The sequence below is a fragment of the Petromyzon marinus genome, chromosome 78 (assembly GCF_048934315.1).
Source record: "Petromyzon marinus isolate PM22_M1 ecotype Great Lakes invasive population chromosome 78, UKy_Petmar_22M1.pri1.0, whole genome shotgun sequence".
Classification (NCBI taxonomy): Eukaryota; Metazoa; Chordata; class Hyperoartia; order Petromyzontiformes; family Petromyzontidae; genus Petromyzon; species Petromyzon marinus.
Window position 1 is genome coordinate 4464389 of NC_133744.1, and position 27835 is coordinate 4492223.

The following is a 27835-nucleotide window of genomic DNA, read 5'->3' on the forward strand; positions in this document are numbered from 1 at the left end:
CTCCCTGCAAGCTCGCACGGCATCGTCATCATCATCAGTATCATCATCATTATCATCATCATCAGTAGTATCATTATCATCAGTAGTAGTATCATCATCAGTAATAGTATCATCAGTAGTATCATCATCAATAGTAGGAGCAGCATCAGTAGTATCATCATCAGTAGTAGTAGTATCATCATCATCATCAGTAGCACCATCATCATCAGTATCATCATCATCATCAGTATCATCATCATCATCAGTAGTAGTATCATCATCATCAGTAGTAGTATTATCATCATCAGTAATAGTATCATCATCATCATCAGTAGTAGTAGTAGTATCATCATCAGTAGTAGTAGTATCATCATCAGTATCATCATCATCAGTAGCACCATCATCATCATCAGTAGTAGTATCATCATCAGTAGTATCATCATCATCAGTAGTATCATCATCATCAGTAGCACCATCATCATCAGTATCATCATCATCAGTAGCACCATCATCATCATCAGTAGTAGTATCATCATCAGTAGTAGTATCATCATCATCAGTAGTAGTATCATCATCATCAGTAGTAGTATCATCATCATCAGTAGTATCATCATCAGTAGTAGTATCATCATCAGCATCATCATCAGTAGTAGTATCATCATCAGCAATAGTATCATCATCAGTAGTATCATCATCAGTATCATCATCAGTAGCAGTATCATCAGTAGTAGTATCATCATCAGCATCATCATCAGTAGTAGTATCATCATCATCAGTAGTAGTATCATCATCATCATCATCAGTAGTAGTATCATCATCATCAGTAGCATCATCATCAGTAGTAGTATCATCATCATCAGTAGTAGTATCATCATCAGCAGTAGTAGTATCATCATCAGTAGTAGTAGTATCATCATCATCATTAGTAGTATCATCATCATCAGTAGTAGTATCATCATCATCATCATCAGTAGTAGTATCATCATCAGTAGTAGTATCATCATTAGTATCATCATCATCAATAGTAGCAGCATCAGCAGTAGTAGTATCATCATCAATAGTAGCAGCATCATCTGTAGTAGTATCATCATCAGTAGTAGTATCATCAGTAGTAATATCATCATCAGTAGTATCATTATCATCAGTAGTAGTATCATCATCAGTAGTAGTATCATCAGTAGTATCATCATCAATAGTAGGAGCAGCATCAGTAGTATCATCATCAGTAGTAGTAGTATCATCATCATCATCAATAGTAGAATCATCAGTAGTATCATCATCAATAGTAGTATCATCATCAGTAGTGTAACATCATCATCAGTAGTAGCAGAATCATCATCAGTAGTAGCAGAATCATCAGTAGCAGTATCATCAGTAGTATCATCAATAGTAGTATCATCATCAGTAGTGTAACATCATCATTAGTAGCAGAATCATCATCAGTAGTAGCAGAATCATCATCAGTAGTAGCAGAATCATCATCAGTCGTAGCAGAATCATCATCAGTAGTAGCAGACTCATCATCAGTAGTAGCAGAATCATCATCACTAGCAGTACTATCATCATCATTAGACTGATGGCCTTAATCTTAGTTGTCTTGTGGTTGTTGTTATGTTGACTTGCATCCCACTGGGATTTTTACACACAGAGCGTTGGTGTACACGGGGCTATATCAGGAATATTTTGATGTTTTTTTCCTGGATTTTCTGTTTGCAGTCACACAAAGTCACTTTAAGATGTTTTTCTTGATCGTATTTTTGTTTGTTGCTCATAGCGGTTGCACCCGATTCAAGAGCCGAATGGCTCACAGGGTTATACCAAAATAAATGGAATCATCAGTCGTAGTATCATCATCATCAGTAGTATCGTTATCAGTAGTAGTATCATCATCATCATCACCACCACCATCACCACCACCACCACCATCACCACCACCACCACCATCACCACCATCACCATCACCACCACCATCACCATCATCACCACCACCACCATCACCACCACCATCACCACCACCATCACCATCACCACAATCACCACCACCACCACTACCACCATCACCACCATCACCACGACCATCACCACCACCCCACCACCATCATCACCACCACCACCACCATCATCACCACCACCATCACCACCACCATCACCACCACCATCACCACCATCACCATCACCACCACCACCATCACCACCACCATCACCACCATCACCACCACCACCATCACCACCATCACCACCACCACCACCACCATCACCACCACCATCACCACCATCACCACCACCATCACCACCACCACCACCATCACCACCACCACCACCACCATCACCACCATCATCACCACCACCATCACCACCACCATCACCACCACCACCATCACCACCACCATCACCACCACCATCACCACTACCACCACCACCACCATCACCACCACCACCACCATCACCACCACCACCACCATCACCACCACCACCATCACCACCACCATCACCACCACCACCATCATCACCACCATCACCACCATGACCACCACCACCATCATCACCACCATCACCACCATCATCACCACCACCATCACCATCACCACCACCACCATCACCACCACCATCATCACCACCATCACCACCATCACCATCACCACCATCACCATCACCACCACCACCACCATCACCACCACCACCATCACCACCACCATCACCATCACCACCATCACCACCACCACCACCACCATCACCACCATGACCTCCACCATCACCACCACCACCATCACCACCACCACCACCACCATCAACCACTACCATCACCACCACCATCACCACAATCACCACCACCACCACTACCACCATCACCACCATCACCACGACCATCACCATCACCACCACCACCATCATCACCACCACCACCATCATCACCACCACCATCACCACCACCATCACCACCACCATCACCACCATCACCATCACCACTACCACCACCACCACCATCACCACCACCATCACCACCACCATCACCACCATCACCACCATCACCACCACCACCATCACCACCACCATCACCACCACCATCACCACGACCATCACCACCACCACCATCACCACCACCATCACCACCACCACCATCACCACCACCATCACCACCACCATCACCACTACCACCACCACCACCATCACCACCACCACCATCACCACCACCACCACCATCACCACCACCACCATCACCACCACCATCACCACCACCACCATCATCACCACCATCACCACCATGACCACCACCACCATCATCACCACCATCACCACCATCATCACCACCACCATCACCATCACCACCACCACCATCACCACCACCATCATCACCACCACCACCATCACCACCATCACCATCACCACCACCACCACCACCATCACCACCACCACCATCACCACCACCATCACCATCACCACCATCACCACCACCACCACCACCACCATCACCACCATGACCTCCACCATCACCACCACCACCACCATCACCACCACCACCACCACCATCAACCACTACCATCACCACCACCATCACCACAATCACCACCACCACCACTACCACCATCACCACCATCACCACCATCACCACGACCATCACCATCACCACCACCACCATCATCACCACCACCACCATCATCACCACCACCATCACCACCACCATCACCACCACCATCACCACCATCACCATCACCACTACCACCACCACCACCATCACCACCACCATCACCACCACCATCACCACCATCACCACCATCACCACCACCACCACCACCATCACCACCACCATCACCACCACCATCACCACGACCATCACCACCACCACCATCACCACCACCATCACCACCACCACCATCACCACCACCATCACCACCACCACCATCACCACCATCACCACCACCACCACCATCACCACCACCATCACCACCACCATCACCACTACCACCACCACCACCATCACCACCACCACCATCACCACCATCACCACCACCACCATCACCACCACCACCACCACCATCACCACCACCATCACCACCATCACCACCACCACCATCATCACCACCATCACCACCATGACCACCACCACCATCATCACCACCATCACCACCATCATCACCACCACCATCACCACCATCACCATCACCACCACCATCATCACCACCATCACCACCATCACCATCACCACCATCACCACCACCACCACCATCACCACCACCACCACCATCACCACCACCATCACCACCACCACCACCATGGCTGGTATCTCACCTTCGGCCTGGAAGAGTTCATCATCTTGGTCTGGAGACTCATTGAGGAGGTCAGCCAAGACAATGCCTTCCGCATCTACCGTGTGACACACACAGACACACACAGTGACACACACAGACACACACACAGTGACACACACACACACGGTGTGACACACACACAGACACACGGTGTGACACACACACAGACACACACACACGGTGTGACACACACACAGTGACACACACACAGACACACACACGGTGTGACACACACAGTGACACACACACACAGACACACGGTGTGACACACACACAGACACACACACACGGTGTGACACACACACAGTGACACACACACAGACGCACACACGGTGTGACACACACAGTGACACACACACACAGACACACGGTGTGACACACACACACGGTGTGACACACACACAGATACACACACACACACAGACACAAAGATCCCCCATATAGCCTTAACAGACTGTAGGGGCAAGTGCTGTTAGCGAGCACCTATGAAGGCCGGAACGGTACACGAGGGGGTGGGTGGCCAGCACCACGCCCGACCGCCTTTGTCTCCCTAGTGGCGATGTTTAAACACCGCACCAGGTACTTATTTGAGGCTAAGTCGACCTAGGGGAGGCCCGGGACCGATTCAGATAATCGTCACTGGTGTTGGCCGTGGGCGGGAATCGAACGCCGGGTCGCCAGGTTCATAGCGCAGCGTAGCACACACACACACACAGACACACACACACACAGACACACACACAGTCACACACACAGAGAAACACACACAGTCACACACACAGAGAAACACACACAGTCACACACACACAGACACACACACACAGACACACACACAGACACACACACAGACACACACACAGACACACACACAGTCACACAGACACACACACAGACACACACACAGACACACACACAGACACACACACAGACCCACACACAGACACACACACACACAGACACACACACACAGTCACACACACACAGTGACACACACACAGTGACACACACACAGTCACACACACACAGTCACACACACAGACACACACACAGTCACACACACACACAGTCACACACACAGACACACACACAGTCACACACACAGAGACACACACACAGTCACACACACACAGACACACACACACAGACACACACACAGACACACACACAGACACACACACAGACACACACACAGACACACACACAGTCACACACACAGTCACACACACAGTCACACAGACAGTCACACAGACACACACACACAGACACACACACAGACACACACACAGACACACACACACACACACAGTCACACACACAGTCACACACAGTCACACACACAGTCACACACACAGACACACACACACACATTGACACACAGTGACACACACACACAGACACACACACACAGTGACACACACACACACACAGTCACACACACACAGACACACACACACAGTGACACACACACAGTCACACACACAGTCACACACACAGACACACACACAGTCACACACACAGAGAAACACACACAGTCACACACACACAGACACACACACACAGACACACACACAGACACACACACAGACACACACACAGACACACACAATGTCACACAGACACACACACAGACACACACACAGACACACACACAGACACACACAGACACACACACAGACACACACACACAGACACACACACACAGACACACACACACAGACACACACACACAGTGACACACACACAGACACACACACAGTCACACACACAGACACACACACAGTCGCACACACACACAGTCACACACACAGACACACACACAGAGACACACACACAGTCACACACACACAGACACACACACACAGACACACACACAGACACACACACACAGACACACACACAGACACACACACAGTCACACACACAGTCACACACACAGACACACACACACAGTCACACACACACAGACACACACACACAGACACACACACAGTCACACACACAGTCACACACACACACAGACACACACACACACACAGTCACACACACACAGACACACACACAGACACACACACAGACACACACAGTCACACACACAGACACACACACACAGTGACACACACAGACACACACACAGACACACACACAGACACAGTCACACACAGTCACACACACACAGACACACACACACAGACACACACAGTCACACACACAGTCACACACACAGACACACACACAGTCACACACACAGACACACACACAGTGACACACACAGACACACACACAGTCACACACACAGTGACACACACACAGACACACACACAGTCACACACACACACAGACACACACACAGACACACACACAGACACACACACAGTCACACACAGTCACACACACAGTCACACACACACAGACACACACACAGTCACACACACAGTCACACACACAGACACACACACACAGTGACACACACACACACAGTCACACACAGACACACACACAATCACACACAGTCACACACACAGTGACACACACACAGTGACACACACAGACACACACACACATTGACACACACACACACAGTCACACACACAGTCACACAGTCACACACACAGCCCCAGCGCGCTAACCACTACCCCACCGCTCCCTGCATCTTCGTGCCAAGTGGACCTAGAGGAGGAGGAGGAGGGGGGAAGGAGGAGGAGGAGGAGGGGAGGAGGGGAGGTGGAGGAGGAGGAGAGGGAGGAGGAGGAGGAGAGGGAGGGGAGGAGGAGGAGGGGGAGGGGAGGAGGAGGAGGGGAGGAGGAGGGGGGAGGAGGAGGAGGGGGAGGAGGGGAGGAGGAGGAGGGGAGGAGGAGGAGGAGGAGGGGAGGAGGAGAGGAGGAGGGGAGGAGGGGAGGAGGGGGAGGAGGGGAGGAGGAGGAGAGGGAGGGGAGGAGGAGGAGGGGGGGAGGAGGAGGGGAAGGAGGAGGGGAGGAGGAGGGGGGGAGGGGGGAGGAGGAGGAGGAGGAGGGGGGGAGGAGAGGAGGAGGGGGGGAGGAGGAGGAGGGGGGGAGGAGGAGGGGGGGGGAGGAGAGGAGGAGGGGAGGAGGAAGAGGGGAGGAGGAGGGGAAGGAGGAGGAGGAGGGGAGGAGGAGGAGGGGGGAAGGAGGAGGAGGAGGGGGGAAGGAGGAGGAGGGGGAGGAGGAGGGAGGAGGAGGAGGGGGAGGAGGGGAGGAGGAGGGGGGGGAAGGAGGAGGAGGAGAGGAGGAGGGGGAAGGAGGAGGCCCCCGTGGCAGGCGCGAAAGCCTTCGCTAGGCCGCGATCAGTCACCTCACGCTAACGAGGAACGCCCGAGACGGCCCCGTTTTACCTTTGTCCTTTGGAGCGGCGGCCATCTGGGCAGTAGCGTGAGTGAGGTCGCTTGTCGTTGTTTGTTTTGTTGTTGTTGGTGATCGTTCGTTAAAATCGCCTCACGAAAAGCCGAATGGAGTCACTCCGATGTGGCGGCCGCCATTGTTGTTGCTGACGGGCGGGGGGAAGGGGGGAGGGGCTTCGGTGTCACGTGGTGCAATTAACGCGCCAACCCCCGCCCAGAAACCAAAACGCCGAGAGACCCGCCCCTTAGGAAGTTATGCCCCGCCCATTGCGGACGCGCGTCAACGCCCCCTTTGCAAACGCGCGTCACGCCCCCCCTCAGACGCGCGTCACGCCCCCTTGGAACGCAGGTCACGCCCCCTTTGGAACGCACGTCACGCCCCCTTTGGAACGCGAGTCACGCCCCCCCTCAGACGCGCGTCACGCCCCCTTGGACCGCACGTCACGCCCCCTTTGGAACGCAGGTCACGCCCCCTTTGGAACGCGCGTCACGCCCCCTTTGGACGCGCGTCACGCCACCTTGGACGCGAGTCACGCCCCCTCAGACGCGCGTCACGCCCCCTTGGAACGCACGTTACGCCCCTTTGGAACGCAGGTCACGCCCCCTTTGGAACGCGTCACGCCCCCTTTGGACGCGCGTCACGCCACCTTGGACGCGAGTCACGCCCCCTCAGACGCGCGTCACGCCCCCTTGGAACGCACGTTACGCCCCCTTTGGAACGCGCGTCACGCCCCCTTGGACGTGAGTCACGCCCCCTTTGGACGCATGTCACGCCCCCTTGGACGCGAGTCACGCCCCCTCAGACGCGCGTCATACCCCCTTGGAACGCACGTCACGCCCCCTTGGAACGCAGGTCACGCCCCCTTTGGAACGCGCGTCAACGCCCCCTTTGGAACGCGCGTCACGCTCCCTCGGACGCGCGTCACGCCCCCTTGGACGCACGATACGCCCCCTTGGAACGCAAGTCACGCCCCCTTGGAACGTACGTCACGCCCCCCTTTGACACTCGCCCCGCCCCTCGCATCCACGCCCCGCCTCCTCCCCATCTCCATCTTCTGGAAGAAGAAGAAGAATCTTCCGGAATCTTGTTACTCGTGTGCCAACAAATTCGTTCTTCCGGAAGATAAAGAAATCTTCTGTAAATCCCTTACATTGTCTTCCGGAAGACGTAGTCATCTTCCGGAAGATGAAGTTGTCTTCCGTAAATCCCTTACGTTGTCTCCCGGAAGACGTAGTAATCTTCCGGAAGGGGAAGATGATTTCTGTAAATCCCCAACCTTATCTTCCGGAAGAAGTAGTCATCTTCCGGAATAGGAAGAGGTCTTCCGGAAATCCCTTACCTTGTCTTCCGGAAGACGTAGTAATCTTCCGGAATAGGAAGATGTCTTCCGTAAATCCCTTACCTTGTCTTTCGGAAGTCGTAGTAATCTTCCGGAAGAGGAAGAGATCTTGTGTAAATCCCCAAACCTTGTCTTCCGGAAGACGTAGTCATCTTCCGGAAGATGAAGATGTCTTCTGTAAATCCTTTACATTTTCTTCCGGAAGAGTAGTCATCTTCCGGAAGAGGAAGATGTCTACCGTAAATCCCTTACCTTGTCTTCCAGAAGACGTAGTCATCTTCCGGAAGGGGAAGTTGTCTTCCGGGCAAGCCAAAATTGTTCTTCCGGAAGACAATAACGAGATCTGCCTGATGGAACCACGTGGTGCCAAACTGTACGCGGCTGAATCGAATCGATGACTGAACCACAACAAGGCAAATCGATTCCTTGAGAAATATTAAAGCGTGGGAATCGATTTCTCGCGATTCTTCGGACGACGATTCTCCCCAGCCCCCACCGGAATATGTAGGGGAATCGATTGCTAACTTTTGCGTACTTCGATTGGAGAATCGATTCCACGAGGTCCATCGAACAGCGGGTGACTGCACGTGGGAGGGCGACTCGAGATTGGTGGAGCGGTGGGACAGTGGTTAGCGCAGTGGGTGGGTGGGTGAGTGAGTGGGTGAGTGGGTGGGTGGGTGAGTGAGTGGGTGAGTGGGTGGGTGGGTGGGTGAGTGAGTGGGTGAGTGGGTGGGTGAGTGAGTGGGTGAGTGGGTGGGTGGGTGAGTGAGTGGGTGAGTGGGTGGGTGAGTGGGTGGGTGAGTGGGTGAGTGAGTGGGTGAGTGGGTGGGTGGGTGGGTGAGTGGGTGGGTGAGTGAGTGAGTGGGTGAGTGGGTGGGTGAGTGGGTGGGTGAGTGGGTGAGTGAGTGGGTGAGTGGGTGGGTGGGTGGGTGAGTGGGTGGGTGAGTGAGTGAGTGGGTGAGTGGGTGGGTGGGTGAGTGGGTGGGTGGGTGAGTGAGTGGGTGAGTGGGTGGGTGAGTGAGTGGGTGAGTGGGTGGGTGGGTGGGTGAGTGGGTGGGTGAGTGAGTGAGTGGGTGAGTGGGTGGGTGGGTGAGTGGGTGGGTGGGTGAGTGAGTGGGTGAGTGGGTGGGTGAGTGAGTGGGTGAGTGGGTGGGTGGGTGAGTGAGTGGGTGAGTGGGTGGGTGAGTGGGTGGGTGAGTGGGTGAGTGAGTGGGTGAGTGGGTGGGTGGGTGGGTGAGTGGGTGGGTGAGTGAGTGAGTGGGTGAGTGGGTGGGTGGGTGAGTGGGTGGGTGGGTGAGTGGGTGGGTGAGTGAGTGGGTGGGTGGGTGAGTGGGTGGGTGGGTGAGTGAGTGAGTGGGTGAGTGAGTGGGTTAGTGGGTGGGTGAGTGGGTGGGTGAGTGGGTGGGTGAGTGAGTGGGTGGGTGAGTGGGTGGGTGGGTGAGTGAGTGGGTGAGTGGGTGGGTGAGTGGGTGGGTGAGTGGGTGAGTGGGTGGGTGAGTGGGTGAGTGGGTGGGTGAGTGGGTGAGTGAGTAGGTGGGTGGGTGGGTGAGTGGGTGAGTGAGTGAGTGGGTGAGTGGGTGGGTGGGTGAGTGGGTGGGTGGGTGAGTGGGTGAGTGGGTGGGTGGGTGAGTGGGTGGGTTGTGGGTGGGTAAGTGAGTGGGTGAGTGGGTGAGTGGGTGGGTGAGTGGGTCAGTGAGTGGGTGGGTCGGTGGGTGGGTTAGTGAGTGGGTTGGTGGGTGGGTTGGTTGGTGGGTGGATTGGTGGGTGAGTGGGTCAGTGGGTGGGTGAGTGGGTGAGTTGGTGGGTGGATCAGTGGGTGAGTGGATGGATTGGTGGGTGGGTTGGTGGGTGGGTGAGTGAGTGGGTTGGTGGGTGAGTGAGTGAGTGGGTTGGTTGGTGGGTGGGTCAGTGGGTGGGTGTGTTGGTTGGTTAGTGGGTGGGTGAGTGGGTGGGTGAGTGGGTGGGTGAGTAGGTGTGTGGGTGGGTTTGTGGCTGGGTTGGTTGGTGGGTGGGTTGGTTGGTGGGTGGGTTGGTTGGTGGGTGGGTGGGTTGGTTGATGGGTGGGTTGGTGGGTGGGTCAGTGGGTGGGTGGGTGAGTTGGTGGGTTGGTGGGTGGGTTGGTTGGTGGGTGGGTGGGTTGGTGGGTGGGTCAGTGGGTGGGTGGATGAGTGGGTGAGTTGGTGGGTGGGTGGGTTGGTGGGAGGGTGAGTGGGTGGGTGAGTTGGTGGGTGGGTGGGTTGGTGGGTGGGTGGATTGGTGGGTGAGTGGGTGAGTGAGTGGGTTGGTGGGTGGGTCAGTGGGTGGGTGGGTGAGTTGGTGGGTTGGTGGGTGGGTTGGTTGGTGGGTGGGTGGGTTGGTGGGTGGGTCAGTGGGTGGGTGGATGAGTGGGTGAGTTGGTGGGTGGGTGGGTTGGTGGGAGGGTGAGTGGGTGGGTGAGTTGGTGGGTGGGTGGGTTGGTGGGTGGGTGGATTGGTGGGTGAGTGGGTGAGTGAGTGGGTTGGTGGGTGGGTGAGTGAGTGAGTGGGTCGGTTGGTTGGTGGGTGGATGGGTTGGTGAGTGGGTGGGTTGGTTGGTGGGTGAGTGGGTGGGTTGGTGGGTGGGTGGGTTGTTGGGTAGGTGAGTGGGTGGGTTGGTTGGTGGGTGAGTGGGTGGGTTGGTGGGTGGGTGGGTTGGTTGGTGAGTAGGTGGGTTGGTGGATGGGTGGGTGAGTGGGTGGGTTGGTGGTTGAGTGAGTAGGTGGGTGGGTTGGTTGATGAGTAGGTGGGTTGGTGGGTGGGTTGGTTGGTGGGTTGGTGGGTGACTGAGTGGGTGAGTGGGTGGGTTGGTTTGTGGGTGAGTGGGTGGGTGGGTGAGTGAGTGGGTGGGTTGGTTGGTTGGTGGGTGGGTGGGTTTGTGGGTGGGTGAGTGAGTATGGTGTGTCTGGGTGTGTCTGAGTGAGTGAGTATGGTGAGTTGAGTGAGTGTGTCTGTGTGTGTCTGTGTGTGTCTGTGTGAGTTAGTATGATGTGTCTGTGTGAGTGAGTATGATGTGTCTGTGTGAGTGAGTGTGATGTGTCTGTTTGTGTCTGTGTGAGTTAGTATGATATGTCTGTGTGTGTCTGTGTGTGTGTGTCTGTGTGTGTGTGTCTGTGTGTGTCTGTGTGAGTGAGTATGATGTCTGTGTGAGTGAGTGTGATGTGTCTGTGTGAGTTAGTATGATGTGTCTGTGTGTGTCTGTGTGTCTGTGTGTGTCTGTGTGAGTGAGTATGATGTGTCTGCGTGTGTCTGTGTGTCTGTGTGTGTCTGTGTGAGTTAGTATGATGTGTCTGTGTGAGTTAGTATGATGTGTCTGTGTGTGTCTGTGTGTGTGTGTCTGTGTGAGTGTGTGTGTGAGTGAGTATGCTGTGTCTGTGTGAGTGAGTATGATGTGTCTGTGTGAGTGAGTATGATGTGTCTGTGTGAGTGAGTATGATGTGTCTGTGTGAGTTAGTGAGTGAGTATGATGTGTCTGTGTGAGTTAGTGAGTTAGTATGATGTGTCTGTGTGAGTGAGTATGATGTGTCTGGGTGAGTGAGTATGATGTGTCTGTGAGTTAGTATGATGTGTCTGTGTGAGTGAGTATGATGTGTCTGTGTGTGTTAGTGAGTTAGTATGTGTCTGTGTGAGTGAGTATGATGTGTCTGGGTGTGTATCTGTGTGAGTAAGTATGATGTGTCTGTGTGTGTCTGTGTGTGTGAGTATGATGTGTCTGTGTGTGTCTGTGTGTGTCTGTGTGAGTTAGTGAGTTAGTATGATGTGTCTGTGTGTGTCTGTGTGAGTGAGTATGATGTGTCTGTGTGAGTGAGTATGATGTGTCTGTGTGAGTGAGTATGATGTGTCTGTGTGAGTTAGTATGATGTGTCTGTGTGTGTCTGTGTGAGTTAGTATGATGTGTCTGTGTGTGTCTGTGTGTGTCTGTGTGTGTCTGTGTGTGTCTGTGTGAGTTAGTATGATGTGTCTGTGTGAGTGAGTATGATGTGTCTGTGTGTGTCTGTGTGAGTGAGTATGATGTTTCTGTGTGAGTTAGTGAGTTAGTATGATGTGTCTGTGTGAGTGAGTATGCTGTGTCTGTGTGTGTCTGTGTGAGTGAGTATGATGTGTCTGTGTGAGTGAGTATGATGTGTCTGTGTGAGTGAGTATGATGTGTCTGTGTGAGTGAGTATGATGTGTCTGTGTGAGTGAGTATGATGTGTCTGTGTGTGTGAGTATGATGTGTCTGTGTGAGTGAGTATGATGTGTCTGTGTGAGTTAGTATGATGTCTGTGTGAGTGAGTATGATGTGTCTGTGTGAGTTAGTATGATGTGTCTGTGTGAGTGAGTATGATGTGTCTGTGTGAGTTAGTATGATGTCTGTGTGAGTTAGTGAGTTAGTATGATGTCTGTGTGAGTTAGTGAGTTAGTATGATGTGTCTGTGTGAGTTAGTATGATGTGTCTGTGTGAGTTAGTATGATGTCTGTGTGAGTGAGTATGATGTGTCTGTGTGAGTTAGTATGCTGTGTCTGTGTGTGTCTGTGTGAGTTAGTATGATGTGTCTGTGTGAGTTAGTATGATGTGTCTGTGTGTGTCTGTGTGAGTTAGTGAGTTAGTATGATGTGTCTGTGAGTTAGTATGATGTGTCTGTGTGAGTGAGTATGCTGTGTCTGTGTGAGTTAGTATGATGTGTCTGTGTGTGTCTGTTTGTGTGTGTCTGTGTGAGTGAGTATGATGTGTCTGTGTGTGTCTGTGTGTGTCTGTGAGTGAGTATGATGTGTCTGTGTGTGTCTGTGTATGTCTGTGTGTGTCTGTGTGAGTTAGTGAGTTAGTATGATGTGTCTGTGTGTGTCTGTGTGTCTGTGTGTATCTGTGTGTGTCTGTGTGTGTCTGTGAGTGAGTATGGTGTGTGAGTATGATGTGTCTGTGTGAGTTAGTATGATGTGTCTGTGTGTGTCTATGTGAGTTAGTGAGTTAGTATGATGTGTCTGTGAGTTAGTATGATGTGTCTGTGTGAGTTGGTATGATGTGTCTGTGTGTGTCTATGTGAGTTAGTGAGTTAGTATGATGTGTCTGTGAGTTAGTATGATGTGTCTGTGTGAGTGAGTATGATGTGTCTGTGTGTGTCTGTGTGAGTTAGTATGATGTGTCTGTGAGTTAGTATGATGTGTCTGTGTGAGTTAGTATGATGTGTCTGTGTGTGTCTGTGTGAGTTAGTGAGTTAGTATGATGTGTCTGTGAGTGAGTATGATGTGTCTGTGTGAGTGAGTATGATGTGTCTGTGTGTGTCTGTGTGAGTGAGTATGATGTGTCTGTGTGAGTGAGTATGATGTGTCTGTGTGAGTTAGTGAGTTAGTATGATGTGTCTGTGAGTGAGTATGATGTGTCTGTGTGAGTTAGTATGATGTGTCTGTGTGTGTCTGTGTGAGTTAGTATGATGTGTCTGTGTGAGTGAGTATGATGTGTCTGTGTGAGTGAGTATGCTGTGTCTGTGTGAGTGAGTATGCTGTGTCTGTGTGAGTGAGTATGATGTCTGTGTGAGTTAGTATGATGTGTCTGTGTGTGTCTGTGTGAGTTAGTGAGTTAGTATGATGTGTGTGTCTGTGTATGTCTGTGTGTGTCTGTGTGAGTTAGTGAGTTAGTATGATGTGTGTGTCTGTGTGTGTCTGTGTGTGTCTGTGTGAGTTAGTGAGTTAGTATGATGTGTGTGTCTGTGTATGTCTGTGTGTGTCTGTGTGAGTTAGTGAGTTAGTATGATGTGTGTGTCTGTGTGTGTCTGTGTGTGTCTGTGTGAGTTAGTGAGTTAGTATGATGTGTGTGTGTGTGTCTGTGTATGTCTGTGTGTGTCTGTGTGAGTTAGTGAGTTAGTATGATGTGTCTGTGTGTGTCTGTGTGTGTCTGTGTGAGTTAGTGAGTTAGTATGATGTGTGTTTCTGTGTGTGTCTGTGTGTGAGTGAGTATGATGTGTCTGTGTGTGTCTGTGTATGTCTGTGAGTGAGTATGGTGTGTGAGTATGATGTGTCTGTGTGAGTTAGTATGATGTGTCTGTGTGTGTCTATGTGAGTTAGTGAGTTAGTATGATGTGTCTGTGAGTTAGTATGATGTGTCTGTGTGAGTTAGTATGATGTGTCTGTGTGTGTCTGTGTGAGTTAGTATGATGTGTCTGTGTGTGTCTGTGTGTGTCTGTGTGTGTCTGTGTGTGTCTGTGTGAGTTAGTATGATGTGTCTGTGTGAGTGAGTATGATGTGTCTGTGTGTGTCTGTGTGAGTGAGTATGATGTTTCTGTGTGAGTTAGTGAGTTAGTATGATGTGTCTGTGTGAGTGAGTATGCTGTGTCTGTGTGTGTCTGTGTGAGTGAGTATGATGTGTCTGTGTGAGTGAGTATGATGTGTCTGTGTGAGTGAGTATGATGTGTCTGTGTGAGTGAGTATGATGTGTCTGTGTGAGTGAGTATGATGTGTCTGTGTGTGTCTGTGTGTGTGAGTATGATGTGTCTGTGTGTGTCTGTGTGTGTCTGTGTGAGTTAGTGAGTTAGTATGATGTGTCTGTGTGTGTCTGTGTGAGTGAGTATGATGTGTCTGTGTGAGTGAGTATGATGTGTCTGTGTGAGTGAGTATGATGTGTCTGTGTGAGTTAGTATGATGTGTCTGTGTGTGTCTGTGTGAGTTAGTATGATGTGTCTGTGTGTGTCTGTGTGTGTCTGTGTGTGTCTGTGTGTGTCTGTGTGAGTTAGTATGATGTGTCTGTGTGAGTGAGTATGATGTGTCTGTGTGTGTCTGTGTGAGTGAGTATGATGTTTCTGTGTGAGTTAGTGAGTTAGTATGATGTGTCTGTGTGAGTGAGTATGCTGTGTCTGTGTGTGTCTGTGTGAGTGAGTATGATGTGTCTGTGTGAGTGAGTATGATGTGTCTGTGTGAGTGAGTATGATGTGTCTGTGTGAGTGAGTATGATGTGTCTGTGTGAGTGAGTATGATGTGTCTGTGTGTGTGAGTATGATGTGTCTGTGTGAGTGAGTATGATGTGTCTGTGTGAGTTAGTATGATGTCTGTGTGAGTGAGTATGATGTGTCTGTGTGAGTTAGTATGATGTGTCTGTGTGAGTGAGTATGATGTGTCTGTGTGAGTTAGTATGATGTCTGTGTGAGTTAGTGAGTTAGTATGATGTCTGTGTGAGTTAGTGAGTTAGTATGATGTGTCTGTGTGAGTTAGTATGATGTGTCTGTGTGAGTTAGTATGATGTCTGTGTGAGTGAGTATGATGTGTCTGTGTGAGTTAGTATGCTGTGTCTGTGTGTGTCTGTGTGAGTTAGTATGATGTGTCTGTGTGAGTTAGTATGATGTGTCTGTGTGTGTCTGTGTGAGTTAGTGAGTTAGTATGATGTGTCTGTGAGTTAGTATGATGTGTCTGTGTGAGTGAGTATGCTGTGTCTGTGTGAGTTAGTATGATGTGTCTGTGTGTGTCTGTTTGTGTGTGTCTGTGTGAGTGAGTATGATGTGTCTGTGTGTGTCTGTGTGTGTCTGTGAGTGAGTATGATGTGTCTGTGTGTGTCTGTGTATGTCTGTGTGTGTCTGTGTGAGTTAGTGAGTTAGTATGATGTGTCTGTGTGTGTCTGTGTGTCTGTGTGTATCTGTGTGTGTCTGTGTGTGTCTGTGAGTGAGTATGGTGTGTGAGTATGATGTGTCTGTGTGAGTTAGTATGATGTGTCTGTGTGTGTCTATGTGAGTTAGTGAGTTAGTATGATGTGTCTGTGAGTTAGTATGATGTGTCTGTGTGAGTTGGTATGATGTGTCTGTGTGTGTCTATGTGAGTTAGTGAGTTAGTATGATGTGTCTGTGAGTTAGTATGATGTGTCTGTGTGAGTGAGTATGATGTGTCTGTGTGTGTCTGTGTGAGTTAGTATGATGTGTCTGTGAGTTAGTATGATGTGTCTGTGTGAGTTAGTATGATGTGTCTGTGTGTGTCTGTGTGAGTTAGTGAGTTAGTATGATGTGTCTGTGAGTGAGTATGATGTGTCTGTGTGAGTGAGTATGATGTGTCTGTGTGTGTCTGTGTGAGTGAGTATGATGTGTCTGTGTGAGTGAGTATGATGTGTCTGTGTGAGTTAGTGAGTTAGTATGATGTGTCTGTGAGTGAGTATGATGTGTCTGTGTGAGTTAGTATGATGTGTCTGTGTGTGTCTGTGTGAGTTAGTATGATGTGTCTGTGTGAGTGAGTATGATGTGTCTGTGTGAGTGAGTATGCTGTGTCTGTGTGAGTGAGTATGCTGTGTCTGTGTGAGTGAGTATGATGTCTGTGTGAGTTAGTATGATGTGTCTGTGTGTGTCTGTGTGAGTTAGTGAGTTAGTATGATGTGTGTGTCTGTGTATGTCTGTGTGTGTCTGTGTGAGTTAGTGAGTTAGTATGATGTGTGTGTCTGTGTGTGTCTGTGTGTGTCTGTGTGTGTCTGTGTGAGTTAGTGAGTTAGTATGATGTGTGTGTCTGTGTATGTCTGTGTGTGTCTGTGTGAGTTAGTGAGTTAGTATGATGTGTGTGTCTGTGTGTGTCTGTGTGTGTCTGTGTGTGTCTGTGTGAGTTAGTGAGTTAGTATGATGTGTGTGTCTGTGTGTGTCTGTGTGAGTTAGTGAGTTAGTATGATGTGTGTGTCTGTGTGTGTCTGTGTGTGTCTGTGTGAGTTAGTGAGTTAGTATGATGTGTGTGTGTGTGTCTGTGTATGTCTGTGTGTGTCTGTGTGAGTTAGTGAGTTAGTATGATGTGTCTGTGTGTGTCTGTGTGTGTCTGTGTGAGTTAGTGAGTTAGTATGATGTGTGTTTCTGTGTGTGTCTGTGTGTGAGTGAGTATGATGTGTCTGTGTGTGTCTGTGTATGTCTGTGAGTGAGTATGGTGTGTGAGTATGATGTGTCTGTGTGAGTTAGTATGATGTGTCTGTGTGTGTCTATGTGAGTTAGTGAGTTAGTATGATGTGTCTGTGAGTTAGTATGATGTGTCTGTGTGAGTTAGTATGATGTGTCTGTGTGTGTCTGTGTGAGTTAGTATGATGTGTCTGTGTGTGTCTGTGTGTGTCTGTGTGTGTCTGTGTGTGTCTGTGTGAGTTAGTATGATGTGTCTGTGTGAGTGAGTATGATGTGTCTGTGTGTGTCTGTGTGAGTGAGTATGATGTTTCTGTGTGAGTTAGTGAGTTAGTATGATGTGTCTGTGTGAGTGAGTATGCTGTGTCTGTGTGTGTCTGTGTGAGTGAGTATGATGTGTCTGTGTGAGTGAGTATGATGTGTCTGTGTGAGTGAGTATGATGTGTCTGTGTGAGTGAGTATGATGTGTCTGTGTGAGTGAGTATGATTTGTCTGTGTGTGTGAGTATGATGTGTCTGTGTGAGTGAGTATGATGTGTCTGTGTGAGTTAGTATGATGTCTGTGTGAGTGAGTATGATGTGTCTGTGTGAGTTAGTATGATGTGTCTGTGTGAGTGAGTATGATGTGTCTGTGTGAGTTAGTATGATGTCTGTGTGAGTTAGTGAGTTAGTATGATGTCTGTGTGAGTTAGTGAGTTAGTATGATGTGTCTGTGTGAGTTAGTATGATGTGTCTGTGTGAGTTAGTATGATGTCTGTGTGAGTGAGTATGATGTGTCTGTGTGAGTTAGTATGCTGTGTCTGTGTGTGTCTGTGTGAGTTAGTATGATGTGTCTGTGTGAGTTAGTATGATGTGTCTGTGTGTGTCTGTGTGAGTTAGTGAGTTAGTATGATGTGTCTGTGAGTTAGTATGATGTGTCTGTGTGAGTGAGTATGCTGTGTCTGTGTGAGTTAGTATGATGTGTCTGTGTGTGTCTGTTTGTGTGTGTCTGTGTGAGTGAGTATGATGTGTCTGTGTGTGTCTGTGTGTGTCTGTGAGTGAGTATGATGTGTCTGTGTGTGTCTGTGTATGTCTGTGTGTGTCTGTGTGAGTTAGTGAGTTAGTATGATGTGTCTGTGTGTGTCTGTGTGTCTGTGTGTATCTGTGTGTGTCTGTGTGTGTCTGTGAGTGAGTATGGTGTGTGAGTATGATGTGTCTGTGTGAGTTAGTATGATGTGTCTGTGTGTGTCTATGTGAGTTAGTGAGTTAGTATGATGTGTCTGTGAGTTAGTATGATGTGTCTGTGTGAGTTGGTATGATGTGTCTGTGTGTGTCTATGTGAGTTAGTGAGTTAGTATGATGTGTCTGTGAGTTAGTATGATGTGTCTGTGTGAGTGAGTATGATGTGTCTGTGTGTGTCTGTGTGAGTTAGTATGATGTGTCTGTGAGTTAGTATGATGTGTCTGTGTGAGTTAGTATGATGTGTCTGTGTGTGTCTGTGTGAGTTAGTGAGTTAGTATGATGTGTCTGTGAGTGAGTATGATGTGTCTGTGTGAGTGAGTATGATGTGTCTGTGTGTGTCTGTGTGAGTGAGTATGATGTGTCTGTGTGAGTGAGTATGATGTGTCTGTGTGAGTTAGTGAGTTAGTATGATGTGTCTGTGAGTGAGTATGATGTGTCTGTGTGAGTTAGTATGATGTGTCTGTGTGTGTCTGTGTGAGTTAGTATGATGTGTCTGTGTGAGTGAGTATGATGTGTCTGTGTGAGTGAGTATGCTGTGTCTGTGTGAGTGAGTATGCTGTGTCTGTGTGAGTGAGTATGCTGTGTCTGTGTGAGTGAGTATGATGTCTGTGTGAGTTAGTATGATGTGTCTGTGTGTGTCTGTGTGAGTTAGTGAGTTAGTATGATGTGTGTGTCTGTGTATGTCTGTGTGTGTCTGTGTGAGTTAGTGAGTTAGTATGATGTGTGTGTCTGTGTGTGTCTGTGTGTGTCTGTGTGTGTCTGTGTGAGTTAGTGAGTTAGTATGATGTGTGTGTCTGTGTATGTCTGTGTGTGTCTGTGTGAGTTAGTGAGTTAGTATGATGTGTGTGTCTGTGTGTGTCTGTGTGTGTCTGTGTGAGTTAGTGAGTTAGTATGATGTGTGTGTGTGTGTCTGTGTATGTCTGTGTGTGTCTGTGTGAGTTAGTGAGTTAGTATGATGTGTCTGTGTGTGTCTGTGTGTGTCTGTGTGAGTTAGTGAGTTAGTATGATGTGTGTTTCTGTGTGTGTCTGTGTGTGAGTGAGTATGATGTGTCTGTGTGTGTCTGTGTATGTCTGTGAGTGAGTATGGTGTGTGAGTATGATGTGTCTGTGTGAGTTAGTATGATGTGTCTGTGTGTGTCTATGTGAGTTAGTGAGTTAGTATGATGTGTCTGTGAGTTAGTATGATGTGTCTGTGTGAGTTAGTATGATGTGTCTGTGTGTGTCTATGTGAGTTAGTGAGTTAGTATGATGTGTCTGTGAGTTAGTATGATGTGTCTGTGTGAGTGAGTATGATGTGTCTGTGTGTGTCTGTGTGAGTTAGTATGATGTGTCTGTGAGTTAGTATGATGTGTCTGTGTGAGTTAGTATGATGTGTCTGTGTGTGTCTGTGTGAGTTAGTGAGTTAGTATGATGTGTCTGTGAGTGAGTATGATGTGTCTGTGTGAGTGAGTATGATGTGTCTGTGTGTGTCTGTGTGAGTGAGTATGATGTGTCTGTTTGAGTGAGTATGATGTGTCTGTGTGAGTTAGTGAGTTAGTATGATGTGTCTGTGAGTGAGTATGATGTGTCTGTGTGAGTTAGTATGATGTGTCTGTGTGTGTCTGTGTGAGTTAGTATGATGTGTCTGTGTGAGTGAGTATGATGTGTTTGTGTGAGTGAGTATGCTGTGTCTGTGTGAGTGAGTATGCTGTGTCTGTGTGAGTGAGTATGCTGTGTCTGTGTGAGTGAGTATGCTGTGTCTGTGTGAGTGAGTATGATGTGTCTGTGTGAGTGAGTATGATGTCTGTGTGAGTTAGTATGATGTGTCTGTGTGTGTCTGTGTGAGTTAGTGAGTTAGTATGATGTGTGTGTGTGTGTCTGTGTGTGTCTGTGTGTGTCTGTGTGAGTTAGTGAGTTAGTATGATGTGTGTGTCTGTGTATGTCTGTGTGTGTCTGTGTGAGTTAGTGAGTTAGTATGATGTGTCTGTGTGTGTCTGTGTGTGTCTGTGTGTGTCTGTGTGAGTTAGTGAGTTAGTATGATGTGTGTGTCTGTGTCTGTGTGTGTCTGTGTGTGAGTGAGTATGATGTGTCTGTGTGAGTGAGTATGATGTGTCTGTGTATGTCTGTGTGTGTCTGTGTGAGTTAGTGAGTTAGTATGATGTGTCTGTGTGTGTCTGTGTGTGTCTGTGTGTGTCTGTGTGAGTTAGTGAGTTAGTATGATGTGTGTGTCTGTGTCTGTGTGTGTCTGTGTGTGAGTGAGTATGATGTGTCTGTGTGAGTGAGTATGATGTGTCTGTGTATGTCTGTGTGTGTCTGTGTGAGTTAGTGAGTTAGTATGCTGTGTCTGTGTGAGTGAGTATGCTGTGTCTGTGTGAGTTAGTATGATGTGTCTGTGTGAGTGAGTATGCTGTGTCTGTGTGAGTGAGTATGCTGTGTCTGTGTGAGTGAGTATGCTGTGTCTGTGTGAGTGAGTATGCTGTGTCTGTGTGAGTGAGTATGATGTGTCTGTGTGAGTTAGTGAGTTAGTATGATGTGTGTGTGTGTGTCTGTGTATGTCTGTGTGTGTCTGTGTGAGTTAGTGAGTTAGTATGATGTGTGTGTCTGTGTGTGTCTGTGTGTGTCTGTTTGTGTGTGTCTGTGTGTGTCTGTGTGTGAGTGAGTATGCTGTGTCTGTGTGAGTGAGTATGATGTGTCTGTGTGAGTGAGTATGATGTGTCTGTGTGAGTGAGTATGATGTGTCTGTGTATGTCTGTGTGTGTCTGTGTGAGTTAGTGAGTTAGTATGATGTGTCTGTGTGTGTCTGTGTGTGTCTGTGTGTGTCTGTGTGAGTTAGTGAGTTAGTATGATGTGTGTGTCTGTGTCTGTGTGTGTCTGTGTGTGAGTGAGTAAGATGTGTCTGTGTGAGTGAGTATGATGTGTCTGTGTATGTCTGTGTGTGTCTGTGTGAGTTAGTGAGTTAGTATGCTGTGTCTGTGTGAGTGAGTATGCTGTGTCTGTGTGAGTTAATATGATGTGTCTGTGTGAGTGAGTATGCTGTGTCTGTGTGAGTGAGTATGCTGTGTCTGTGTGAGTGAGTATGCTGTGTCTGTGTGAGTGAGTATGCTGTGTCTGTGTGAGTGAGTATGATGTGTCTGTGTGAGTTAGTGAGTTAGTATGATGTGTGTGTGTGTGTGTCTGTGTATGTCTGTGTGTGTCTGTGTGAGTTAGTGAGTTAGTATGATGTGTGTGTCTGTGTGTGTCTGTGTATGTCTGTGTGTGTCTGTGTGAGTTAGTGAGTTAGTATGATGTGTGTGTCTGTGTGTGTCTGTGTGTGTCTGTTTGTGTGTGTCTGTGTGTGTCTGTGTGTGAGTGAGTATGCTGTGTCTGTGTGAGTGAGTATGATGTGTCTGTGTGAGTGAGTATGATGTGTCTGTGTGAGTGAGTATGCTGTGTCTGTGTGAGTTAGTGAGTTAGTATGATGTCTGTGTGAGTTAGTGAGTTAGTATGATGTGTGTGTCTGTGTGTGTCTGTGTGTGAGTGAGTATGATGTGTCTGTGTGAGTTAGTATGCTGTGTCTGTGTGAGTTAGTATGCTGTGTCTGTGTGAGTTAGTATGATGTGTCTGTGTGAGTGAGTATGCTGTGTCTGTGTGAGTGAGTATGCTGTGTCTGTATGAGTTAGTATGATGTGTCTGTGTGAGTGAGTGAGTTAGTATGATGTGTGTGTCTGTGTGTGTCTGTGTGTCTGTGTGTGAGTGAGTATGATGTGTCTGTGTGAGTTAGTATGCTGTGTCTGTGTGAGTTAGTATGATGTGTCTGTGTGAGTGAGTGAGTTAGTATGCTGTGTCTGTGTGTGTCTGTGTGTGAGTTAGTATGATGTCTGTGTGAGTGAGTATGATGTGTCTGTGTGAGTGAGTATGCTGTGTCTGTGTGTGTCTTCAGGAATCGTCTCCAGACACCTCGGCAATGGAAATCATCAAATCTCCAAACGACCCAAAACTCTATCGGTGAGGCGTGGGGTGTAGTGGGGGAGGTGATGTGTTAACTACTCAATAACTAACTTATAATAACTAGCACTAACTAGTACTAACTAGTACTAACTAACTTATAATAATTACCACTAACTAGTAACTAGTGCTAACTACTCAATAACTAACTTATAATAACTAGCACTAACTAGTACTAACTAGTACTAACTACTCAATAACTAACTTATAATAACTAGCACTAACTAGTAGTACTAACTACTCAATAACTAACTTATAATAACTAGCACTAACTAGTACTAACTAGTACTAACTACTCAATAACTAACTTATAATAACTAGCACTAACTAGTACTAACTAGTACTAACTACTCAATAACTAACTTATAATAACTAGCACTAACTAGTACTAACTGGTACTAACTACTCAATAACTAACTTATAATAACTAGCACTAACTAGTACTAACTAGTACTAACTACTCAATAACTAACTTATAATAACTACCACTAACTAGTACTAACTAGTACTAACTACTCAATAACTAACTTATAATAACTACCACTAACTAGTACTAACTAGTACTAACTACTCAATAACTAACTTATAATAACTACCACTAACTAGTACTAACTAGTACTAACTACTCAATAACTAACTTATAATAGTTACCACTAACTAGTACTAACTAGTACTAGTAACTAGCACTACTCAATAACTAACTTATAATAACTAGCACTAACTAGTACTAACTAGCACTAACTACTCAATAGCTAACTTATAATAACTAGCACTAACTAGTACTAACTACTCAATAACTAACTTATCATAATTACCACTAACTAGTACCAACTAGTACTAACTACTCAATAACTAACTTATCATAATTACCACTAACTAGTAACTAGTACTAACTACTCAATAACTAACTTATAATAGTTACCACTAACTAGTACTAACTAGTACTAACTACTCAATAACTAACTTACAATAATTACCACTAACTACTAATAACTACCATTAACTACCACTAACCAGTAATAACTACCACCAACTAGTACCACTAGCTAGTACTTCTAACTAATACTATAAACTCAATAACTAACTTATAATAACTACCACTAAATAGTACTAACTAGTAGTACTAACTACTCAATAACTAACTTATAAAAACTACTAATAACTACCACTAATTACTGTGTGTGTCTGTGTGTGTGTGTCAGGAGATAGTTATTGAATCTTTACCCTCGGGGCTCCTCCAGAAACAACGAAAAGCCACTTCGTGTGGCCACGTGGAATGTTCGAACGCTCACTGCGGAGGAGAGGCTGTCACTCCTCTGTCGGGAGCTGGACCGGTACCGCCTGGATCTCTGTGGGGATTCAGGAGGTCTGGTGGACCGGTTCTGGCTCCTGCCACCATGAGGGGTGGACAGTCCTCTACTCGGGGCAGCAGACTGCCAAACAACAGGGTGTGGCTCTTCTTTTGAACAAAAGAATGAAGGGGGCATGGGAGCGTGGCGGTGAGGTGTGGGAAGCTGTAAGCCCCAGGCTACTTTGGGCTCGCCTTCCCATCGACCGGAGGCGAGGAGTGGTGGTCGTGGTTACTTATACCCCCACCGAAGATGAACATCCGTGGAGGGATGCAGGCAAAGCCGATGAGTCAGATGCCTTCTATGACCTCCTGTCACAGGTGCTGGCTAAAGTGGCCCCTCGGGATAGAGTCATCATGTTGGGTGACTTCAATGCCCGAGTTGGTCATGATGCTGGCACCTTGTCTGGATTGATTGGTATACATGGATCAGATCAGCTCAATAACAACGGTAGGAGGCTGCTAGATTTTTGTGCAGCCCATGGGCTTGTAATTACCAACACGCTGTTCCGGCATCGGCGCATCCACACAACATCATGGATGCATGCCGGGTCCAAGCAAGAACATCTGCTGGACTACATAGTGACGGAACGGCGAATGCGAGCCCATGTCCTTGACACCAGGACCTACCGTGGAGCTGATCTGCCCTCTGACCATCGACTTGTCATCTGTAAGATGCGCCTGCCATTCTTCCACTCCGGTGGTGGGTGTACACCCAGGGCCCCATTCCAATTTAAGGTGGCCTGGTCTCAGCTAGTTGATGAAAGTTGCAAGCGAGAATTTAATCATCGCTTGCGGCTGGGGTTGGCATCGTCCCCGACTCCTCCTGATGTCGAGGGTAAATGAGGCGAGGTTTAGGACTGTGACTCATGCGGCTGCATTGGCTGCTTTGGGTACGCGGTCCATAGTTTCATAGTTTTCATTTATTTGGTATAGCCCTGTGAGCCATTCGGCTCTTGAATCTGGTGCAATCGCAACAAAAACAAAAACATTAACAAGAAAAACATCTTAAAGCGACTTTGTGTGTGTGACTGTGCAAACAGAAAATCCAGGAAGAAACCATCAAAATATTCCTGAAATAGCAGCGTGTACACCAACGCTCTGTGCAAAAATCCCAGTGGGATGCAAGTCAAAATAACAACAACAACCACAAGACAACTAAGATTAAGGCCATCGGTCTTAACTCCGTACTACAATAAACACAAACATGGCCAAAACAAACAAAAAAACACGTTTTCGAAATCACCAAAATAAAAGCCATAAATGCAAATGTAACAGTGATCATAGGGACTGTGACCAAATTTTTTGCAATAAACTACGTGAATAAATTATAACACCAAAATCTAGAGCCATATTTTTAGGCCACTGAATAGCAGTGGCAGCTAGGGGTGTAACAACTCCTCTAGAGCAGTTTTGAGTGAAGATCTCACAGGTAGTGATTCAAGTTGCAGTTTATTGGCAATAGCATTCCAGACCCTGGGGGCATCAATAGCAAAGGCCCTTCCTCCGGTTTTTGTACACGGCAATAGGGGAATGTGAAGCTGGTAAATGAGCGAAGACCTGAGCTCAAATTTGTTCTTTGAAACAGAGAGGAGATCCAGCAGCAGGTAAGTCTGCGGATATTTTTGTAAGTACATCGTGAATAAATAAGATCATCTGGTGCACAAGCCGTCGAACATTAAGAGACGTTAAGTTTGACCCAATGTAGAGGTCACAGTGGTGAGTCCTATATGGGCAGTTCAATGCAAATCTTAAGGCCGAGTGATAGATGGAATCAAGCTTCTTCAGTACAGTACTTGGGGCTGATTTATAAACCATGTCACAGCAGTCAAGTAGAGGCAGCATGGTAGCTTTTATCAATTCCAAACGGAACATTTGGGGGAAACATTGCTTGTCCAGACCTCTCCAGAGACCCTGGCTGACAGAGGAGATGTTCAGGATGGTTGAGAAAAAGCGACAGGCCCACTGTCATCGGCTACAGAATCCCACGTCAGAGAATGAGGAGGCTTACCGCAGCCTTCGCTCGGAGGTTCGGAGAGCCGTGAGGCGCTGCAAGGATGGGTGGTGGTCGCGGGTTGCTGAGGAGATGGAGTCTGCCTCAGTGGCCCGCGATCACAAATCCCTGTTTAACGCCATCAAAAAAGTAACCTGCAGCGCCACACCTATTACCATCATTAGGGGAAAAAACGGTGATCCAATCTCCGACTCCCAGGAACAGGTTCGCAGATTTGCTGAGCATTTCTGTGAGGTCCTGGGGGAGGGGAAATCCCTCAGCCAGGAAAACATCGTGGCACAAAGTGAGGATGACCCTGCTGAGGCTGCGGTGCCTCAAATATTGGAAGAAGTCACCCCCTGTGAGTGGCTGGCTGAGGTGCCATCTGTTGTGGAAGTACTGAAGGTGATCCGGAGTCTGAGACCAGGAAAGGCACCGGGCAGAGATGATCTCCCAAGCGAAATGCTGAGGGAGGGTGGCATTTGTGCACAGACTGCCCTATATGACATCATAACAACGGTCTGGACCGCTGGATGGGTTCTGCAGGACTGGAAGGATGCCCTGGTGGTCCCCCTCTTTAAGAAGGGGGACCGCACAGACTGTAACAACTACAGGGGCATCTCACTCCTCAGTGTGCCGGGAAAGGTCCTGGCAAGGATTATTCAACATCGCCTTGCCAGGCACGCTGAGGAGAGACTTGCGGAGCCCCAATGCGGTTTCAGGAAAGGGCGGTCCTGCACAGATGCCATATTTTCTGTCCGTCTGCTACAGCAGAGGTGTAGGGAATTCCAGCAAGACCTACATCTCTGCTTTATTGACCTGGTCAAGGCCTATGATACCATCAGTAGGCCTTGGCTCTGGGTTGTTCTTCGTGCTTTTGGAGTACCTGACCCTCTGCTCACAATCATTAAGGACCTTCATGATGGTGAGCGGGCCCAGGTAAAACTACGTGGCCGGGAGTCAGAGCCATTCCCTGTACACCTTGGGGTGCGACAGGGATATCCTCTAGCTCCAACATTATTTAATATCTATTTTGACCACGTAGTTTGTGAAGCCTTCAATAGCTGTACCGGGGGAATCTCCATATGCTACAGATATAATGGGAGGCTGATCGATGCCCGGGTGCGGTCAAGGGATGGCTCCCTATTACTCAACCACGTTATGTATGCTGATGATTTGGTAATAGCTGCTCATTCAGAGGAGGAGTTGGAGATGCTGCTGTTGAGATTGGAGTGTGCCACTAAGAGGTGGGGCCTTACCATCAGCCCCACCAAAACTAAGCACCTGCCTGGGTATTTTGTACCATCAGACACTCCATCCCCACAACTCCCAATCGGTGATGGGGCAGTTGTGGAGAGAGTGGAGAGTTTCCCATACCTGGGCAATGTGCTTATGACTGGCTCCAGTTTAACAGCAGAGGTCTCACTCCGAATCAGTCGAGCGGCAATATCTTTTCATCGGTTGCGTAACGCTGTGTGGAAGCTACCTGGTCTGTCG

General features: G+C 48.2%; 2 protein-coding genes across 3 annotated transcripts in view; one reads left to right on the forward strand and one right to left on the reverse strand.

Moving 5' to 3' along the window:
• The window catches only part of LOC116958463 (YTH N6-methyladenosine RNA binding protein C1), a 68426-nt gene extending 60607 nt beyond the window's left edge, over positions 1-7819 (reverse strand). For both annotated transcript variants that reach the window (XM_076056855.1, XM_076056854.1), the window contains exons 1-3: positions 7636-7819; positions 4267-4341; positions 1-4 (exon numbers count right to left, since the gene is read on the reverse strand). The exon at positions 1-4 is cut by the window's left edge and continues 61 nt beyond it. In XM_076056855.1, the coding sequence (XP_075912970.1) occupies positions 1-4; positions 4267-4341; positions 7636-7660 (104 nt within the window). In that variant the 5' untranslated portion in view covers positions 7661-7819. The remainder of the gene's footprint in view (positions 5-4266; positions 4342-7635) is intronic.
• A 1688-nt stretch (positions 7820-9507) lies between these two features.
• Positions 9508-27835, forward strand: part of LOC142907375 (nardilysin-like) — a 141818-nt gene continuing 123490 nt past the window's right edge. The window contains exons 1-2 of the mRNA XM_076056856.1: positions 9508-9558; positions 22933-22997. Of these exons, the coding sequence (XP_075912971.1) occupies positions 22957-22997 (41 nt within the window). The 5' untranslated portion in view covers positions 9508-9558; positions 22933-22956. The remainder of the gene's footprint in view (positions 9559-22932; positions 22998-27835) is intronic.